Source organism: Bos mutus, chromosome 13, assembly GCF_027580195.1.
Source record: "Bos mutus isolate GX-2022 chromosome 13, NWIPB_WYAK_1.1, whole genome shotgun sequence".
NCBI lineage: Eukaryota > Metazoa > Chordata > Mammalia > Artiodactyla > Bovidae > Bos > Bos mutus.
Window position 1 is genome coordinate 38,684,128 of NC_091629.1, and position 18,117 is coordinate 38,702,244.

At 62.6% G+C, this 18,117-nt stretch overlaps 1 protein-coding gene across 5 annotated transcripts in view; it reads left to right on the forward strand.

Moving 5' to 3' along the window:
* The window catches only part of KCNQ2 (potassium voltage-gated channel subfamily Q member 2), a 43,303-nt gene extending 25,666 nt beyond the window's left edge, over positions 1–17,637 (forward strand). For 2 of the 5 annotated variants that reach the window (XM_070382088.1, XM_070382090.1), the window contains 7 exons: positions 1,881–1,949; positions 2,860–2,889; positions 10,294–10,517; positions 10,878–10,986; positions 11,369–11,500; positions 16,051–16,174; positions 16,906–17,637. In XM_070382088.1, the coding sequence (XP_070238189.1) occupies positions 1,881–1,949; positions 2,860–2,889; positions 10,294–10,517; positions 10,878–10,986; positions 11,369–11,500; positions 16,051–16,174; positions 16,906–17,637 (1,420 nt within the window). Of the gene's footprint in view, positions 1–1,880; positions 1,950–2,859; positions 2,890–6,914; positions 6,969–10,293; positions 10,518–10,877; positions 10,987–11,368; positions 11,501–13,395; positions 13,504–16,050; positions 16,175–16,905 lie in introns of all 5 variants that reach the window. The other 3 variants (XM_070382087.1, XM_070382086.1, XM_070382091.1) reach the window with 3 other exon arrangements.
* The last annotated feature ends 480 nt before the right edge of the window (positions 17,638–18,117 follow it).

Consider the following 18,117-nt stretch of genomic DNA (forward strand, 5'->3'; position numbering starts at 1 on the left):
GTCCCACCCCTGTCGCCCGCTGCACTCTCGTCCCCCACGACTGGACTGTGTGTGCGTGGCCCTCGAGTGTGTGGTGCCTGCACGTCCTTGCCCGTCTGTGTTCTGTCCCCTGCCGCTCTGTGTCCAAGGCATGGCGTCCTAACTGCGTGTCCCTGCCCTTGACCCACGTGTGGGGGCTGACTGGGTCCAGCTGCCCGGGGTCTCTGCTCCAGGCCATGGTGGGTGCTCAAGGCAGTGAGGAGACCAGCTCTGCCCCAGTGTCCATCCTGGGGCTCTCCTGTACCCATGGCTTGAGCCGACTGAACTGCCCAGGCCTCTTGCTTGGTCTGGACCTAAGAGGACAGGGGACAGCCTTGGAGAGGAGTGGGGAGGGGGAAGAGGAGGGCGAGCGTTCCCAGGATCCAGGCCTGGCGGGGCTGGGGCTGCAGAGGGAACAGAGAGGGGGGCCACATCTGCTCCCCTGGGATGGCAATGACCAGGGCAGGGCTGGGGGACGGGCGTTCCTTTGGGTGCTAGGGGCACGGCTGGGCAGGGAGGAGCTGGGAGAGACCAGAGCAAAGTTGGAGACTGAGTGGCAGGGGCAGGTCAGGGCTGCGGGTGCAAGGGGTCAGAGATCTTCCTGTTTTGGAGACAGTGGGGAGTCCGAGCAGAAGGACTAGAGCGGGTCAGAGGAGGATGGGCATCCGGGAGCGGGGACATGGGGCACGTGGAAGGGTTGGGAGTGGGTAGGGGCTGGAGCCAGGGTGTGTGGGGAATGGTGGTACTGTAGGACAGAGTGAGAATGCCCAGGAGAGGCTTGAATACAGTTGCCTGGGAGGGTCAGGGGTCCCCAGGGTCAAGAAGGCTCAGAACAGGGTTTGGGGGCCTGGGACTCAGTGGGGATGTCACAGACAGTGGGGGTGTCAGAGCAGGTGGGGGGGTTCACAGACAGTGGGGGGTCACAGAGCAGGTGGGCTTATCAGAGCCAGTGGGTGTGTCAGAGCAGGTGGAGGCTGAGTCAGGAAGGAGAGACCAGTGCCTGGAAGCTGACAGGGTGACTGATGGACGAGATGGAAGCTGAGGGTTGAAAGTGTCCAGGAACCAGGTGGGGAGTGGGGAATGGGGTGCGGGGGGAGGGACAAAAGTGTCCCCAGACAGTATGGGGACCCAAGTCTCTGGGTGAGGCTCCTGCAGCTGGAGGTGGGGGTGTGGGCTTCCCCAGGAGCCTCCCAGGTGTACAGACCACTTCCTGGCATCCCAGAGGGACTTGATTCACCTCTGGCTTCCTTGCTGGTGGCCACAGCGCTGAATGCTGGATTGGCAGGCAGGCCAGGCATGTGGCTGTCCTCGTGGGTGGGACTCCATCTGGGAAATGGGACTCAGAGTAGGGCCAGACCAGTCGCCCAGGAGCCGCCCAGTGGGCTCTGCCCAGCACAGTCCTTTCCTGGGACCTCCGCCCTACTCAGCTTTGGCAGAGAGTGGCTCAGTGAGAGAGGGGTCTGGGAGTCCTAGGATGTTGGGGACTGCATTTTCAACTGTGCTGCAAATCCAGGGGGTGTTCAGTGGTTGGGAAGGGGGAGGGTGCCCTCCCATTTTCTGGTGCCCTGCTGGACCTGCTCCACGTGGGTGTCCCATCTAGGGATGGCCTGGGTACCATCCACTCCCAGGGCCGAGGTGCCCAGGGAAAGTGAACCCAGAGGAATACAGAAAGTGCCTGGGCCGCAGAGGTGGAGGCATGGGCTCCCCGGGGGTCTGCTGCCGCCATGGACTCCTCCTGTTTCTGCCTGTGACAGGTCATGGCCTGTGTCCCCATGTGAGATGTGGACTCTGGTGAGAGTTGGCATGGGGTTCCCTGGGGCTCTGGTGGGTTGGGGGCTCACTCACCTGTCCTCTTGCTGCAGACTGATCCCACCCCTCAACCAGCTGGAGCTGCTGCGGAACCTCAAGAGCAAGTCCGGACTTACCTTCAGGTGGGCGGGAGCATCCACCGGCTCTAATCCCCCCTGGCTCCGTAAGGGCCAGTAGGGGTGCCCAGGCTGGACTAAGGCCCCTGATGGCTCAGGATGTTCACATCCTGTTGCCTCAGGCCCTGGTGCTGCTGGCGGTTTTCCCCTGTTGCTGACCAGTCTTGGCTCCTATCCTGAGGGCGGCTGGTTTGGGGGTGGGCATGGGGTGGGGGTGGTGCTCCATATGGGGCGGGGAGGCTGGTGCTCTGGCCACAGGTCAGAGGAAGAGTCCACCCTGGAGCATCGGGTGGAGACACATGGGTAGCACCTGCTGGTTCCTTCACGACTACAAAACCTGCGACTCCCGGAGCACTTGACACAGACGGGCTTGCCGAGGACACGGACTGGCCAGTGGGAGAGGAGGGGAGGATGCCTGCTGGGCCCAGCGCCCAGGGCTGTTTGAAGAGCTCTCAGCAGTGGGGCATCTGGAGAGGGTTGGATGGTGCCCCCCTGCAAAGATTCATCTGTGTCCTGGGACCTGTGAACATGACCTTATCTGGAAGAGTCCTCGTGGATATGGTTAAGTGAAGGACCTTAGCTGTCCTGAGTATCGACTGTGGAATTCGACAGCTCCAGAGCTTTCTTCACACTGCCTCTTTCAAAGTTTGTTAATATTGGTGATGCTGATTAAAACAAGTGTCCATAAACATGGGGTCATAGCACCCTCAGTCTCAAAACTTGTGACCCCTTCCAGATTCACTGTCCCTCCGGGATCTGCCTCCTTGGACCCCCCGGGGAGCTCCTGGGGGTGTGTGGGCTGTTTCTGCACCCCTCACACACAGCCCTGGCCCATGGGAGCATTGTGCATCAGCTGGGCCCTGTGTGGGGTCCAACCGCTGGGCCAGCTTCTGATATCCTGTGCTTCTGTTTGCAGGAAGGAGCCCCAGCCAGAGCCATCTCCCAGGTCAGTGCCCGCCTGCCTTCTGCCGCCTCCGCTCTTCTCTGCGTGTCCCGTGGAGCTCGCGCTGCTGCGGGGCCTGTGCATGCTCCCCAATGCCACTGCGCAAGGACCCCTGCCCGGTGGCGATGTGGGCACCTGGGTCTATGCCTCCTTCCAGGCCCCCGAGCTGAGGGACAACTCCTGTCTGCCCGCCTGTGACTGCAGCCCCTTGGGTGGGAGGTGGGGGGCTTCCAGGGGAGCGGTCCCACTGGCTCCAGGCACAGGGTCTGGGCTGCTCTGAGTCAAGGGTGGCCCAAGTGGACACTCCCACGGGGTGTCCCAAACACTGCGGATCAGGGTCAGGCAGTGCGGGGGGTGCTGTTCTGAGGGGAGGTCTTCACACCACCCCTGCAGGTCTTGATTTGTGGAGGTTTCTGGAGGATGGAGGAGTGGGAGAGGGTTCCCTTTGGGCAGGGTCTCCTGCCCCGCCTCACACCCCCTCGGCACTACCCGTGTCTGTCTAGGCCCCTGCAGTTCTGTTTGGTTCAGGTGAATTTGAGACCGGGACCCCAGATGGGGACTCCCGGGGGTGATCTCTGCTGGGGTTAGGGTGATAGCACCCTGCTGTTTTCCTAGTTTTGAAAGAAAGCCAGATCAATTCACCACTTTCGAGTCTGGTGACCTCCAACCTGCCCATGTACTGCTGTGTATCTCTGAGCTCAGGGGTTCCCGGGTGCCATGTCCACACCTGCACGGGGAGTCCTATCCCCCAGGCCATGGGCCAAAGATGCTGCCTGCTTGTTCCTGCCCTCCTGGACTGAAGGCTGCTCAGCTGTGAAGGCATTGGGCTGAGCCCTGCTTCAGCATCCATCGGAGAGGGGCATGTACCCCACCCCTGAGTTCCCAAAGCGGGTTGGCCACTGGAGCTGACCTGGAAATATCAGCAGTGCTTTGCCTCCAACCAGCCCAAAGAGCAGCAGAGATGACCCTTTAGATCCCAGACCAGAGTGGCTTTATCCTGGGCAGTGACCTCTGTTCTCATGGGCACAAACCAACGGGCCCGGCACGGGGCTGTGGTCAGGTGGGCAGGGAGGGGGAGCAGCAAGCCTGGTGTCTGGGGAGCCCCGAGGCTGCTCCACTTTGTTGGTTCCCGTTGGTGCTGCCATCAGCCCCTCCTGTGAGCCCCCAGGACCCTGAGGCCGAGGAGGTGGGCACGGCTGCCCTCAGCTCTGCCCAATGGGCACTCTCTGGCCCTTGGCGCGGCCCCTCCGGCCTGTCGCGGCTCCCTGTGCTCGCCGCCTGCGCGCCTCTCCCCTCCAGACAACTTTCGTCTCAGCCTCTCTCTCTCTCTCTCTCCTCTTTTGCCCTCCCTTCCCCCAATCTGGAAAATCTTGCCTGCCCCCCCCAAGTGCCTTTAATCATGTCACTGCCCTTCTCGGGCCCCTTTCACGTCCGCTCTGTCTTTGGGGATGAGGTGGCTGACCCTGAAGCAGGACTCCAGGTGAGGATTCACGGGAGCCCCCGGCTCTCCGGCACGTTCTGTGGCTCCCCCCTCGACCCCGCTTTTTGCTCCTCCCTCCCTCCCCGTGTGTCCGTGTGTCCCTGCCTGTGACCAGCAGCTTCCCCTGGGGGCCCCAGGCTGAGGCCCTGGGACAGAGGGCCGGCCTATCCTGGGTGCACACCTTTCAGCCAGGGCATCTCTGTGCCCCGACTGGAGCAGCCAGGAGCCCCTGTGCAGCACCCGGTGCACAGTAGGTCTGCAGGAAAGGGTCCCGCCCTGGACACCTGTGGGTGGGCTGTTCCTGGGCTGCCCGGCAAGGGGACCCTAAGCAGGTGGATGGGGTGGGTGCGAGGGCCCTCCACTGCCGGGAGACCCCTTGGTCCTAGCTCAAGGTGGGGACATGCACTGTGGCTGTGTGGGCGTCAGACCAAGGCGTGGGGCTGGCGGGGGTGGGCAGACGGGGGTCTCGGGCTGTGCTGCTCCGGGTGTGGCTCTGACCTGCCCTTTGATCCACCCCGTTTCTGACTGCCTACTCCTGTGCCTGGGGAACCCCCTGCGCCCCAGCTGCTTTGCTCCCGTCCGTGTGGCCCCCTCTTCATCGTGGGGGGCCATGTGCAGTGTTTGGGTGCGTGTCTGTCCAGTCTGGTGTTGGTGACTGTTTGTGGGCACCTCTTCCACCCTCTTGAGCCCAGGCCCCCCCGGGCTGAATGTGGGCAGGAAACCCCAGGGCCAGCCTAGAGCCCAGAGGCGATGGGCTGGAGTCAGGGCTCCTCACTGCCCACCCGAAGCAAAGGAGCAGTGTTCAGAGGGGTGGCTGGGCCACCACCAGTCCCCCTCCCCCTGCTCTTGTCCTGCTCTCAGACTTCCTTGTTTCATGCAGGAGCCTCTGGCCACGTGAGGCTGTTTAAATTTTCATTAAAACTAAAGAAACCGCTGCAGTTGGAGAGCCACTCCCCAAGCTCCTGTGCGTGGAAGCCAGGCTTGAGGTGTCATGTAGGAAATGGTGGGTGGGCAGTGCGGGGCTGCTCATCTGTTCAAGGCTGAGGTCCTTCAAAAGAGCCAGGGGCAGACATCCCACCCTACCTCATGCTCTTTCCTGGGGGAGGAGCCCCCAGGCGGGGCAAGGCAGGGCTCTTTGTGCAGGCCTGGGGACCCCTGCAAGGATCTGGCAAGGTCCCAGTCTTTAGGGTCTTCATCTGTCTGGCAGGCCCTGGTGGAACTGTGGCTGCCTCAGGGGTGTGCCTGGGCAGAGCACGTTTGCCCTAAAGTTGAGTTCTGTGGGCTGCTGGGCCGGGGTGGGAGTGGTCTGAGTCCTGGGAAGATGTGCCCCTCTGCCCCGGGGGCCCTCTAGTTCGTTTTTTCCTACAACCTGAACTGGGGAAGGTCCCACCAGGGAAGCGCACATGCTTGCAGGGTCCTCCACGGAGGACGAGGCCGGTGAAGCCGAGGGAAAGCTCTTTGAGGAGCCTTGACCCTGGCTTGCTGGTGTTAATGTGGGGACATCCTTGCTGGGACAGTGGCAGGTGCCACCCGTGTTTAAGTGAATGTGAGTCAACACTGTTGGCTGCGTCCGGGTTTCCAGGCACAGCAGTTTGAGAGCCACTGTCTCAGAAGCAACAACTTCGAAGGTGGAGGCAGAGAGCAAGACCCCAGGGAAGTGAAGGGTTTCTTGACGTTCTTGCTGGTTCTTTTCATTTTTGCTTAAAAGTTTTGTGGCTCAGACAGTAAAGAGTCCGTCTGCAAAGCAGGAGACCCGGGTTCGATCTCTGGGTAGGGAAAATCCCCTGGAGAAGGGAATGGCTATCCACTCCAGTATTTTTGCCTGGAGAACCCCGTGGACAGAGAAGTCTGGCGGGCTATGGTCCATGGGGTCACAGAGAGTTGGACATGACTGATCAATTAACACACTTGCAGGTTCTTATGCACAGCTCGCTCTGGCCTTTGTGGAGGGTCTTGGGCAGGCTGACCACCGGCAGCCTTTCCTGAACAGCTAGCCGCAGGTCAGGATAGCCTTCACCCAGGGTCTGGCCGTGGCCGGTCCTTTCGTGTGCAGGTGCCCCAAGCCTCCTCTCCTTGGCTCCCCTCCGGGTAGAGGTGGCCACTGCATTCTGGGTAAATGGGGGCCACTTCTGATCAGGCCGCTGTCTGGGTTGGTTTGTGAAGCCAAACTCGCACGTTTTTCCTCTGAAAACGTGAGCTTTCTGAAATCCTGTCCCTGTAGAACCAGCAAAGCCTTAGCCAGCCCATGTATTATTTTTTTGTTGGCATGAATATAGCAAAAAATAATACATCTTTTGAAAGAGATGGCCCCAAATAGATGCTGGAAGGAAAAGGTATTTTTGGAGAGAAAAAAAAAGTTTTTTTCTCTCCAAAAATAGGGACTATTTTCTTTTCCAGGCTGACGGAGGACTTTGTGCGCGACCTCCTCACTCGCACTTCTCTCTCCCATGCGAACTCTGTGGCGGGTGTACCCCACGCCCGCGCGCCCGGCCGGGGTCCCTCCGGTCGCCAGCGCCCGCAGGACTAACTGTCCTCTCCTCATTTCCAGTAAAGGCAGACGGTGCGCAGAGTCCCTGTGTGGATGCTGCCCAGGACACGCTAGGTACCGCGGACACGCCGCTCGGACGACCATTGCTGCACGGCTCTTGTCCCCTCCCGCTCCAAACACTCTGCTTATTAGAGGTTCTAGATGCGCCAGGGAAAGGCTGGCGCCCGTCCGGCCCCCTAGGCCCCGATTCTGATTGGCAGCTCACCTCCCAGCCCTTCGTGGAGCCACTGCTTGCCTCTGACCCCAGGTGCCCTCCTGGGCGACAGGGCCACGGCGCTAACGCCCTTCCTTTGCCCTAAGCCAAACGATGCCCCAACGATGCTGTGCTCCAAGCAGGAGAGGGGCCGGCCAGGGGGTCTGAACCCGCAAAGCGCGCCTTCCGGGGTCTGATTGCTCTCCTGCGAGACTTCCGCATGGCTGGGCCATCTAGCACCTCTACTACGCAAGGGAGGGCGCTGCCCTCCACCCGCTGCCCGCCTGCGGGAGGCGGCTCTGTCCTGTGTGTGCCGGGCTCCCTGTGGTCCTGGCACACCAAATGCACCAGAAAGCCCGAGGTCCGCGGCTCCCTCCTCCCACGTACAGGCCTGGTTTAGGGCAGACTGGAAACGGGACGGTGGAAGGGCAGACCTTTGCCCAGTGGGCTCCCTGACTGCCGGGACGTTTCCTCTCTCTGTGCCCTGTCTGCTCTCGGGGATGTGGAAGTGTCTGTCCTCCTGCTTGCTCTGGGCCCCCTGCTGCCCGCCCCACCCTGCCCCGTGCGGCCCGCAGGTGCTGGCAGCTGCACTCACCAGTCATCGTGTGCATGTGGTCCGAGCTGGCCCCGGAAGCAGGGATGTTGAGCGGTGGGCGTGGGGAGGGGCCGGGCAGCAGGTCGGGGTTCCAGGGCGGCATGCCTGCACACCTGCATCCGTGCATGCTCCGAATCCTGCTCCCCCGGAGAGGGGCTCGGAGGGTAGACCCCCCCGCACCTGCCGTGCTGCCTGTGTGTTCTGAAGTAGGCCTGCGGGGGTGGGGGGCTCTTGCAGCCCTTGGAGGGGAGATTTGGGGTCCCAGCAGAAGCTGTCCTGCTTGCCCAGAGCTTGTGTCCAGGGGGCTGGCTTTTCAGGTCGGGGGCTGTGGTCAGGCTGCCTGGGAACCGGAAGGGCCAGAGGTGTCCATGGCCGGTCCAGGGGCCCAGGCCGTGCTCGGCCCCGCTATGTGTGTTTCACAACTCTCCCCTCATCTTCCTCACCTTCCCTGGACATCCAAGGTCCAGCCGTGGGCCAGACGGTTCTCTCGGTGGATGCTGGCCCTCTCCCTCCAAGCTGGGCCCTGGCCGCACAGACTAGGGTATAGCGGCACTCAGCCGGGGCGCCCCCTCGCTTATCCTTGTTGATGGCTGGCTTCTCTTTTGGGGATTTTGCCCTGGATGGGGGATGGGGGTGGTGGCAGGCAGGAGAGGAGAGGCTGGGCCTTGCTTTCTCCCCTAGACCTTCCTGAGCTTGCTCCCTGGCCCCGTGTAAATGCCCTTCACTCGGAGGGTGGGCTAGCCTCCCTCTCCTTCCTTGGGGGCAGGCGTCCAGAGCCCCACCCTGCGTTTGCTTCCATCCTTGGCTTGTGAGGTGAGGGAGAGCCTCTCTTGACTCCTGCAGGACTGTCGGCACTCGAGCACCTGGAGTTGACGAAGGATCAGGGTGGCTGGGGGGCTGCGTGCCTGTGACTCTGAGTTGTGATAACTGAGAAAGTCCAGACCACCACCCATGGTCCCCCAGCAGGGCGCTTCTCTGAGGTCTGAGCAGTCTGAGAGTCAGGGATGGGACGGCGGGGCCAGGGCGAGGCCAGGGAAGGCTCCTTCCTGTGGCTCTGTCCTCGCAGGCAGCTGCGTGGGGTCAAGTTCCAGGGACCCCTGGTATGTACAGGACAGCAAGTCCAGCTGGGGGTCCCCATCAAGGGCTTGGCGGGGCCCTTGCTTCTTGGTTCTCCTGGACCACCTGGTGGTCTCCTTTGGGAATGACGAAGATTATCTGCACACTGGCCCCCATGCCTTGGCTCCGGGGGTCCCTCGGCCCCCCACCCCTGTCTTGGCCTCATGCTGGGCACAGCAGTTACAGGCTTGGGGCTAGTGTCCTGAGCAAGCAAATGCCCTGGCTCCTGTGCTCAAGGGGACCCTGGGCACCCAGAGTCTCTGGGGGAACCTCCCCTCCGAGTGGGCTCCATGCCTCAGGCCTGAGAACTAGTACAGAAGGTCTCAGCTGGCTGGGGGCAAGGTGGGGGCACCAGCTTGGACTGCAGTGTCTGGGCTGGGTGGACCAGGCCATGGGCCTTCTCTTGTCCATGGCCCATCATCTCTGCGCCGTCTGACGCTGTGTCAGCTGTGGGTCCCCCTTGGGTCAGTGGAGGTGGCTGACCTGGGGCATCTGTGATGGGGCTGGCACTGTTTGAGGGATCAGCTGTGGTGGTCGCTTCCCAGGGGCAGCAGAGGCTCTGCCAGGGGCCCGTGTGGGCTGGCCCCAGGCCCTGGGACCCAGGGCAGTGCAGAGGCCACTCCAGGAGGTCCGGTGGCCCCTCAGTGTGGTGGCATGAATGGGTTCACAGTTCACAGGGACTTCGCTCTCCTCCAGGCAGATGGTGGTCTGTGGGAGGAAGTGAGTGGCCGCCTGGCCCTGGGCCTGACCTGTAAATACCACAACTGCTTTTGTCTCCTGCCTGAGGCCTGGAGGATGTTAGAACCGACAAACTCGGGGTGTCAGATCCATCTCCGTGGTTACCAAGAGATGAGGGCAGGGAGCCCATTATGGGGCTGCAGCTGGATGGCCATGGTTGCCCCCTCCCTGCGGCCTCTGGCCAGGGCTCGGCTGGCACCCCAAGTGTTCTCCAGAGCGTGAATGTTCTATTCCTGGATGGGTCCTGTTTGGGGGAGCCTGTGCCGCCCTGGGTAGAAGGGGTGGGCAGACCCTTGCCCTCCATGCTGCTTCCCCTCCCCCTCCCCTATAACTCTTCCTCCAGGCAGCTCCCCAGGGTTGGGCAGAGGGGCCCAGGGGTCAGCTGCAGACCTCACCCTCCTGACCTGGGGCCACCCTCAGGAGGTGCCCAGGACGTTTGGAGAAGGAGGCCTGGCCGGACAGTGTGGCAAGAGCTCAGGCACCTTTGGGTGGTAACTGAAAGTGATTTCAGAGTCCACTGACCGGTCCCCGGCCAGGCTGAGCACCCAGTGGGCCCCGGGAGTCTGTGGTAGGGCTGACCCGTCTCCACTCACCCGGGCAACCCTCCTTCCCCATCCCCATGGCCTCGGCGCCCCATCCACCCACCAGCAGCCAGTGGGCTGGAGTGTTCTTTGCAGGGTGACCTCTCTTGCTGTCTTTCTGTGTGTCTGTCCGTCTGTTGGTTCTTGCGGGAGCAGTCAGAAGGTCAGTTTGAAAGACCGTGTCTTCTCCAGCCCCCGCGGCGTGGCTGCCAAGGGCAAGGGGTCCCCTCAGGCCCAGACCGTCCGCCGGTCACCCAGCGCCGACCAGAGCCTGGAGGACAGTCCAAGCAAGGTGCCCAAGAGCTGGAGCTTCGGGGAACGTGGCCGCGCCCGGCAGGCATTCCGGGCTAGGGGTGCTGCTTCGAGGCAGAACTCAGAAGGTGGGTTGGGCAGCCCCGGGGGTGGAGGCCTGCTGTCCTGAGGCTCTGGGAGGTGGGGCTGCACGGGCTTGTCCTGCATCACGAGCTCCATGCTCACCCACGGTACTGGTGACGGCGCAGCCCTGCTCTTAGGGCAGACATTCCCCAGGTCCTGTGTGTGGACATACCACGTTTTGCCCATCCGTCCATGCACAGTGATGCCCTCTTATACTCTCATGGTGGCCGCTCCCCGAAAAGCACAGTAGAGGGAAGCAGGCTGAGAAGGCAGGAGTGGGGACTGGAGCGCTGCAGGGCCAGAGCACCAGGCCCTGCAGCGCTGGGTGCTGCCCGGCCCCTCACGGGCTGTGTCCTTCCACCCAGAAGCAAGTCTCCCAGGGGAGGACATCGTGGACGATAATAAGAGCTGCAACTGCGAGTTTGTGACAGAGGATCTGACCCCAGGCCTCAAAGTCAGCATCCGGGCCGTGTGGTGAGGACCTGGCTGCCTCTCACAGAGCCATCTGTGCACGCGGGGCCTGGGGAGCGGGTGTGAAGACACGGCTCCAGGGGGATGCCTTGCGGCCGACACCCCTTCAGCCCGGGCCCTGCCGCTCACAAGGCACCTGCTGTCATGGCCATCGCCTGCACCCGGGTGCCAGGTGCCGTGGACAGCAGGAGCTGTGCTGCACGGGGGTTCCTGACTGGACAAGGGTCCTCGGCACAGCTAGGCCCAAAGGTGGAGGGAGTACGGGGCGTGGGTGTCCCGGATAATAGGGCTAGAGATTCTGGGAGGGCCACAGCTAGGTGATCGTTGGGGGCTGCCTTTGGTGGTCTCTGCCCAGGGCTCACAGCCCCTCCTCTGACCCCTCCAGTGTCATGCGGTTCCTGGTGTCCAAGCGGAAGTTCAAGGAGAGCCTGCGGCCCTACGATGTGATGGACGTGATTGAGCAGTACTCAGCCGGCCACCTAGACATGCTGTCCCGCATCAAAAACCTGCAGTCCAGGCAAGAGGGCCCACCCTGCCCTGGGGTGCGGAGCCGGGTCCTCTGGGCCAAACCTGGGTGCTGTTCGGGGACCGGTGCAGTGCGGGCTGCCCGTTCCCGGCAGAGGTGTGGTGGCAGATGCGGCTGCAGACACAGTGGCTGGCCCTGCTTGCTGCCACGTCTGGGCCCTTCCTCTCTGGCCCCACGTCGGCCCCATGTGGGCTTTCTGCCGTGTCCTCATGTGGTCTGTTTTTGAATCTTTCTGTTGTCTCTCTCTTCTCTCTGCCCTTGCCATGATGGGCAAACGTGTATGTATGTATGTGTGCACATGCACGTGTGTGAATGCACACGTGTACTCACGTGTGTGTAGACCTTAGGCACACGTGTGCACACGTGTGTATGTGTAAAGTGCATGCATGTGCATGTGTGCACACGAGTGCAACACATGTTTGGCAGAAGTGTGTGGGTGTACGCATGTATCTGTGTGTGTCGTGTGTCCTTGCATGTATGTGTGCCCACGTGAGCTGGGGAGCTTAGTTCTGTTGAGAGGTGAAGGGGCAGGTTTCTGTGGGCCTGCTGGGCAGCAGTTAGGCCATGTGGCACCTCTTCCTCCAGAATGGGAGGGCAGGTTCTCCCTCCCCTCATGCAGAGGGATTCCTATGGCCAGAGTAGGCGATGGGGCTGGAGAGGTGCCTGGTGTGGCCGGGGCAGTGCACACACGGGCACTGCCGTCTCTGGCTTGTTCACTCCAGGAGTCAGTCGTACATGCATGTACACAGACACAGTGAGGACCCAGGACACACATGCACACAGAACTATGTCTACTCCGACATGCACATGCATGTTGGCACATGTATACACAAATAACTGTTTCCTAAGCCGCATGTCCACACACATGTCCCATAGGCCAGCACACACACACATGCACACTGAGTACACATGTGCTCAGAAGCACGCACTGTCTACACAAACGAGCACACGTGTCTGTGGTGCCCGTGATGCCATGGCTGGCGTGGGTCTATCCTGGCGTGGGCCTCACCCTCCGCTGGCCAGGCCCCTCCCCTGAGGCTGCTGCCAGTTCTCTGGCCCTGAAGCCTGGGCCCTGGCCATGGAGGGGTCTGGATGGTCGCAGCAGCACTGGGGGTCAGCCCAGCCTCTGGCCCCATGGCAGGTGGTGTCCGCCCGGTTCTGCTTGAGATTCCAGGGGAGGGGTCCATCTAGGCCTCCAGCTCTCCCTTAGGGTGGGGCCAGGGGTTGACCCCTTCCTGTCCACAGGCTTGGGCCAGGAGGTCAGCCGCTCAGTGTCCTCCTCGAGCATTGAGTAGACCTGTGTGTTTGTGCGAACGTCTGTGCCCATGCAGTTGTGTACGTGTGAGAGTGCATGTGTACACAGGTGTGTGGACATGTGCCAGTGCATGTAAACATGCAGGTATGTGCAGTGTGTGAGCGTGTACGTGTGTTCACATGTGTGCAAGTGTGAGCGAGAGGCCGCCCCAGGTCCCAGTGGCTGGCCCACCTCTACCCGTCACAGCAGCTGTTTTGTTCACCAGGCTCTTCTGTCCTAGATGGTCTCCTCTCCCTCCCTTTCCGTCTGGAAAACAGATGAGACAGACCCACCCCGCAGGAGCTGGATGTCTGTCGCTCACTGGCAGGGCCTTCATGTCCTTCCTGGGACCCTTGGCACTTTGCTGCCAGCTGCCTTGTGTCCCGTGCATGTGGACACTGGCCTGGGCAGACAGGGCCACGAGCTTGTGGACCCGCCCGGTGCCGAGGTCCTGGAGCTCAGAGTCCTTGCGCTCCAGGGTCGGGGCGGCCTTCAGCAGGTCGTTCCTTTTGTCTCTGCAAGTTCCTGCTGCCCCCCACATGTTGCTTCACGATGCATTTTCCCGGTGTCTCTTTTCTTGTTTACTCGCCAGGATAGATATGATTGTGGGCCCCCCACCCCCTTCAACTCCCCGGCACAAGAAGTACCCCAGCAAAGGACCCACGGCCCCTCCGAGAGAGTCACCCCAGTACTCACCTAGGTCAGGACACGCCCCGCCTGTCTGTGTGGAATGCCAGTCCCCTTCGCTCCAGCCACATGACGGCAGCACCCTCTCTGCTCGACAGGATATGGAGTTGTTCCTGTCCTTGACAAAGCGACGTCCTCTGAGGCCCCGGGAGGCTGGGTCAGGGGCCCTTGAGCTGCTCCTCTTGGCATGGTCCTGGGGAGGCCGTGTGACACCTGTGTGACTGCTGTGGGGCACTCCCCGGGCACAAGTAGATGGCAGCCCCCCAGGGACCAGATGCATTCAGACGTGAGGGCCTGCCTTGTGGGGGCTCTGCCCGAGCACCAGTGCAGGCTCCCAGCACCACTGCCGGTGGGTCACTCTGTGCCGCTTATGGACCAAGCCAGTCCTCTGGCCTCTAGACTCTGGTGAAGAGTGACTAGGAAAGGCCCCAACCTGAGTGGGGCGCCCAGGGGTTCCCCAGAACCCTGGGCTTTGTGTCCAGTTGTCACCACAGTCAGGGTTCCTGTAGGAGGTGGTCCTGGTCAAAGAGGAGTGGAGTACGAGGGCAGTTAGGTGTTAGGCAGCAGGAGCAGGGTCATTGGTGGTGAATTCAGACATGGGAGCCTTCCTGTTCCCCTGGACGGTTGAAATGATGGCTGTGATGCCCCTAGTAGGTCTGTGAGAGCAGCACCCAGGGCAGGGATATGGGGTGCTGGCAGAGAGGACCAGGGGTGTCCTGAAGGCCAGAAAGGATGCTGGCCGCTGGGCCAATGGAGCGAGTGGGGTGTCTGACTCCTGTGTGCTGGGGTTTCTCTGCATAAGGCCGGGGGTCAGTGTACTCAGCATCCCAGCCTGGCAGCTCTCCTATAAGAAAGGAGTTTCGGGGGGAGAAGGCCTGACCCAGGGCAGCCCAGACAGTGTTTGTCGCATCCCCTGTCCTTCCTGTGTCCCGCAAAGAGGACATGGAGGACAGCCCCAAGGAAGCTGTGCCCCGAGGCAGCAGCCCGCCCTTCCGGCATCGCTGCAGAGCACAGAGGCTGAGAAGGCCCTGCCAGCCCTAGGAGTCCCCAGGCCTCCCGGACCACTGCAGCCAGAGGACATGCAGACTTCCACAGAGAAGGGGCCGAAGGGCCGACTGGGCACGAGGGGTTAAGCCCAGCTCCTCACCAGAGGCCCAGGGGAGGGGGTGGTACAGGGAGCACCCACCAGCAGCAGCTCCAGGCCGACCCTGGGCTGAGGCTCCCAGGGCAGCAGCCAGGTGGACAGCCTGTCATGTGGCAGGGGTGAAGGCGCTGAGCGCCCGTGCCTGGACTGTGTGGACACTTGAACACCAGACAGCCCTCCTCCCGCTCTGTCCCCACAGTGTCTGCTTGGAGTCTGAGGGCCCTTCGTCCCCCCCCAACCGCCACCCCCCTCCCCCCGCATGATCAAGCATGATGCCCACTGGAGCATGAGGAGGCTGCCCCATGGCTGATGCAAGCCTGACCCCTCCTGCTTCCTGCGACAGACAGGACAGATCCCCGAGTCCTGACAGGCGATCAGGGCAGCTGTGGGTGAGGAAGGCAGCCGGGGAAGGGGCAGTGGCTTCAAGTGGCACTTCTGGGGGGGCTGGCGGCCCTCCCCACTCTGGAGCCTGGAAGGAGGCTTTGCCCATGAGGCTCGCGTGGCCTGTGCCCGGGTCACTGTCCTGCCAGCCGCACCCTGGCCCCAGTGTCTTTGCCCAGTGTCCATGTGGCTGCACCCCTCCGGCTCGGGCACCCACGCTGCTGCTCTCAAGGTGCCTTCTGAGCTCCTCTGGGGCCGTTCCTGCTCACACGGTGGTCAAGCAGAAGCCCCTCTAGGAAGGAGGCCTCCCTCCCATCTTGTTGGCTTTTCTGACTGCTGCCCTTGTTTGAGGCCACCTCAGCTGTGTTCCGCATCCCCCACTCGTGTGCACATAAGGGCACACTCACGTTCACACAAGTGCGCGCACATACATGGAAGCACGCACACGCATGCATAGTAAGCACACACGTGTACACGCACGAGCGCACAGGGACCCCTTCTGGTTGGCAGTGGCTCTGTCTGTCCCTTCTGGTTGTGTGTTGGCGGTTTTTGGTGTTAGTCTGTGTCCCTTCCCGCGTCTGGCGCATGGAGCGTAGCCCTCACGCCCCCCACCCCGCCCCCTACCGCGCTTTTGTGGTTCCCTTTGCCCACCTTTAGCCCCGCCCCCTCCAGACCCCCGGGTGGGCGGGGCCTCAGTGGCACGTTATCCAGGAGCAGAGCTGGGGTGGGGGCGGGGCTCAGGGTGGGGAAGGTTGGGGGAGCTGGGAGTGCATGGCCCTGGCTTCCTTCTCTGCTCCTCGCTGATGTGCCAGCCTCGCTGGGATGGGACGGTCAAGGGACAGGTCCCGAGGGTGGCAGAGAGCAGGACGGGGACCTGGCGCCAGGCGTCTGTCTGTCCTGGTTCCTCGCTGCCCTCAGTAGTCTCTGGCTCAGTCGGAGCCTGAAACTGGGGGCTGCGGCCTGGCCCAGGAGGAGACGCCTTGGGCCCCGGCGCTCTCACCCGACCTCACGCCCGGGGTGGGTCTCTTCCGGCAGAGTGGACCAGATCGTGGGGCGTGGCCCAACGATGGCGGACAAAGACCGAGGCAAGGGCCCGGCGGAGGCGGAGCTGCCCGAGGACCCCAGCATGATGGGGAGGCTGGGGAAGGTGGAGAAGCAGGTGGGAGAGGCTGGGGGTCCGTGGTGTCAGTGCGGCTGCTGCGGGAGGGTGCGCCAGCTTTGTGGGTAGCTGAGGGCTGTGGTGTCTGGACCCTGGGTACCCTGTGAGCACTCCCAGGCCTGGGGCACTTCCCTTCTTCTGGCCAGAGCCTATAGACCCCAGGCCAAGCACTGGCTTGCTGGCTCTCTTCTCGCCTGGGGGGCGCTGCTGCAGGGCCTTCGTGGTGGTTCTCCACCCCACTTGGCTGACCTTGTCTGACTTTCCTCTACTCTCTTGGGAGCAAGTCCTCTGGAACCACACACAAGACCCTTTGCTGAGGGTCTGCTTCTGGAAGCCCAGGAGAGGAACGGGTGATTCCTTCCCTGTGGAGTTTGCTTTATGGGTGAACCCACAGAGTGGCCCATAGAAGCAAGAGTGTCCATGCTCTGAAGCCCTGAGGCCACATACCCTGATGGGGGCGGTCAGAGGCTGAGCTAATGGGGGAGGGGGTGTCCTGCCTTCTATTGCCTCTGCAATTCTGTAGGTGACATTCTGTGTCCCCCCACCTCTGGGGAGTGTCTAGGGTCCCCACCTGTCCAGGGAGCGTTGCTGCCCTCCCCAACTCCAAAGAGCATCCCGACCCCGCCATGAGAAGCATCCAGCCCTTCCCACCTCCAGGGGCTGTCCTCCCCACCCCACCCCCCACCCCAGCATGGGAACCATCTAGCATGGCTCACTAGCCCCTCCCACAGGTCCTGTCCATGGAGAAGAAGCTGGATTTCCTGGTGAACATCTACATGCAGCGCATGGGTGTCCCCCCGACGGAAACCGAGGCCTACTTTGGGGCCAAGGAGCCGGAGCCAGCGCCACCGTACCACAGCCCCGAGGACAGCCGGGACCATGGTGGCCGGAGCGGCTGCATCATCAAGCTCGTCCGCTCCACCAGCTCCGTGGGCCAGAAGAACTTCGCGGCACCCCCACCTGCGCCCCCCGCCCAGTGCCCACCGTCCACCTCGTGGCAGCAGCAGTGTTACCCCCGCCCAGGCCACGGCACCTCACCCGTGGGGGACCACAGCTCGCTGGTGCGCATCCCGCCGCCACCTGCCCATGAGCGGTCCCTGTCCGCTTACAGCGGGGGCCACCGGGCCAGCACGGAGTTCCTGAGGCCAGAGGATGCCCCGGCCTGCAGGCCCCACGAGGGCGCGCTGAGGGACAGTGACACATCCATCTCCATTCCATCCGTGGACCACGAGGAGCTGGAGCGCTCCTTCAGTGGGTTCAGCATCTCCCAGTCCAAGGAGAACCTGGATGCCCTCAATAGCTGCTACGCGGCGGTCGCTCCATGCGCCAAAGTCAGGCCCTACATCGCGGAGGGCGAGTCGGACACGGACTCGGACCTCTGCACCCCGTGCGGGCCCCCGCCGCGCTCTGCCACGGGCGAGGGCCCCTTCGGTGATATGGGCTGGGCTGGGCCCCGGAAATGAGGCCACCCGCTAGCCTCCCCCTGACTCCTGGCCTCCTGGTCTCGAGGCAGATGCTCCAGGGCCCTTTTCTTAGAGCAGGGCAGTAGGGGTGCCTGTGCAGGGCGGTGGGCAGGCGTGGCCCTCAGTCTCTCGCACTGAAGGTTGGCAGAAATTCTTTTCCAGCAAGGGGCAGCCCGGCTGGCCGTGCCCACTCGGGAGACTCTGCAGACCATTGGCCCGGGCATGACAGAGGCCAGGGTCAAGGCTGAGGATAGGCCCCCGGTGGCCAGGTGGAGGCTTCGTTGGGGGCAGGGTGGCAGCGAGGGGTAGATCTGCCTTGTGAGGATCAGCAGCTTTGAGGCCCAGGGCGTGTGGCTTGTCTCTGCCCCCGTTCCTGTCCTGCCCCATCATCCTGGGTACCACCCACAGCTGCTGGTCAGTGTCGCCTTCTTCCCCTGGTTCTGAGCGCCCTGTGACAGGAGCCAGCCCCACGTTCAGGAC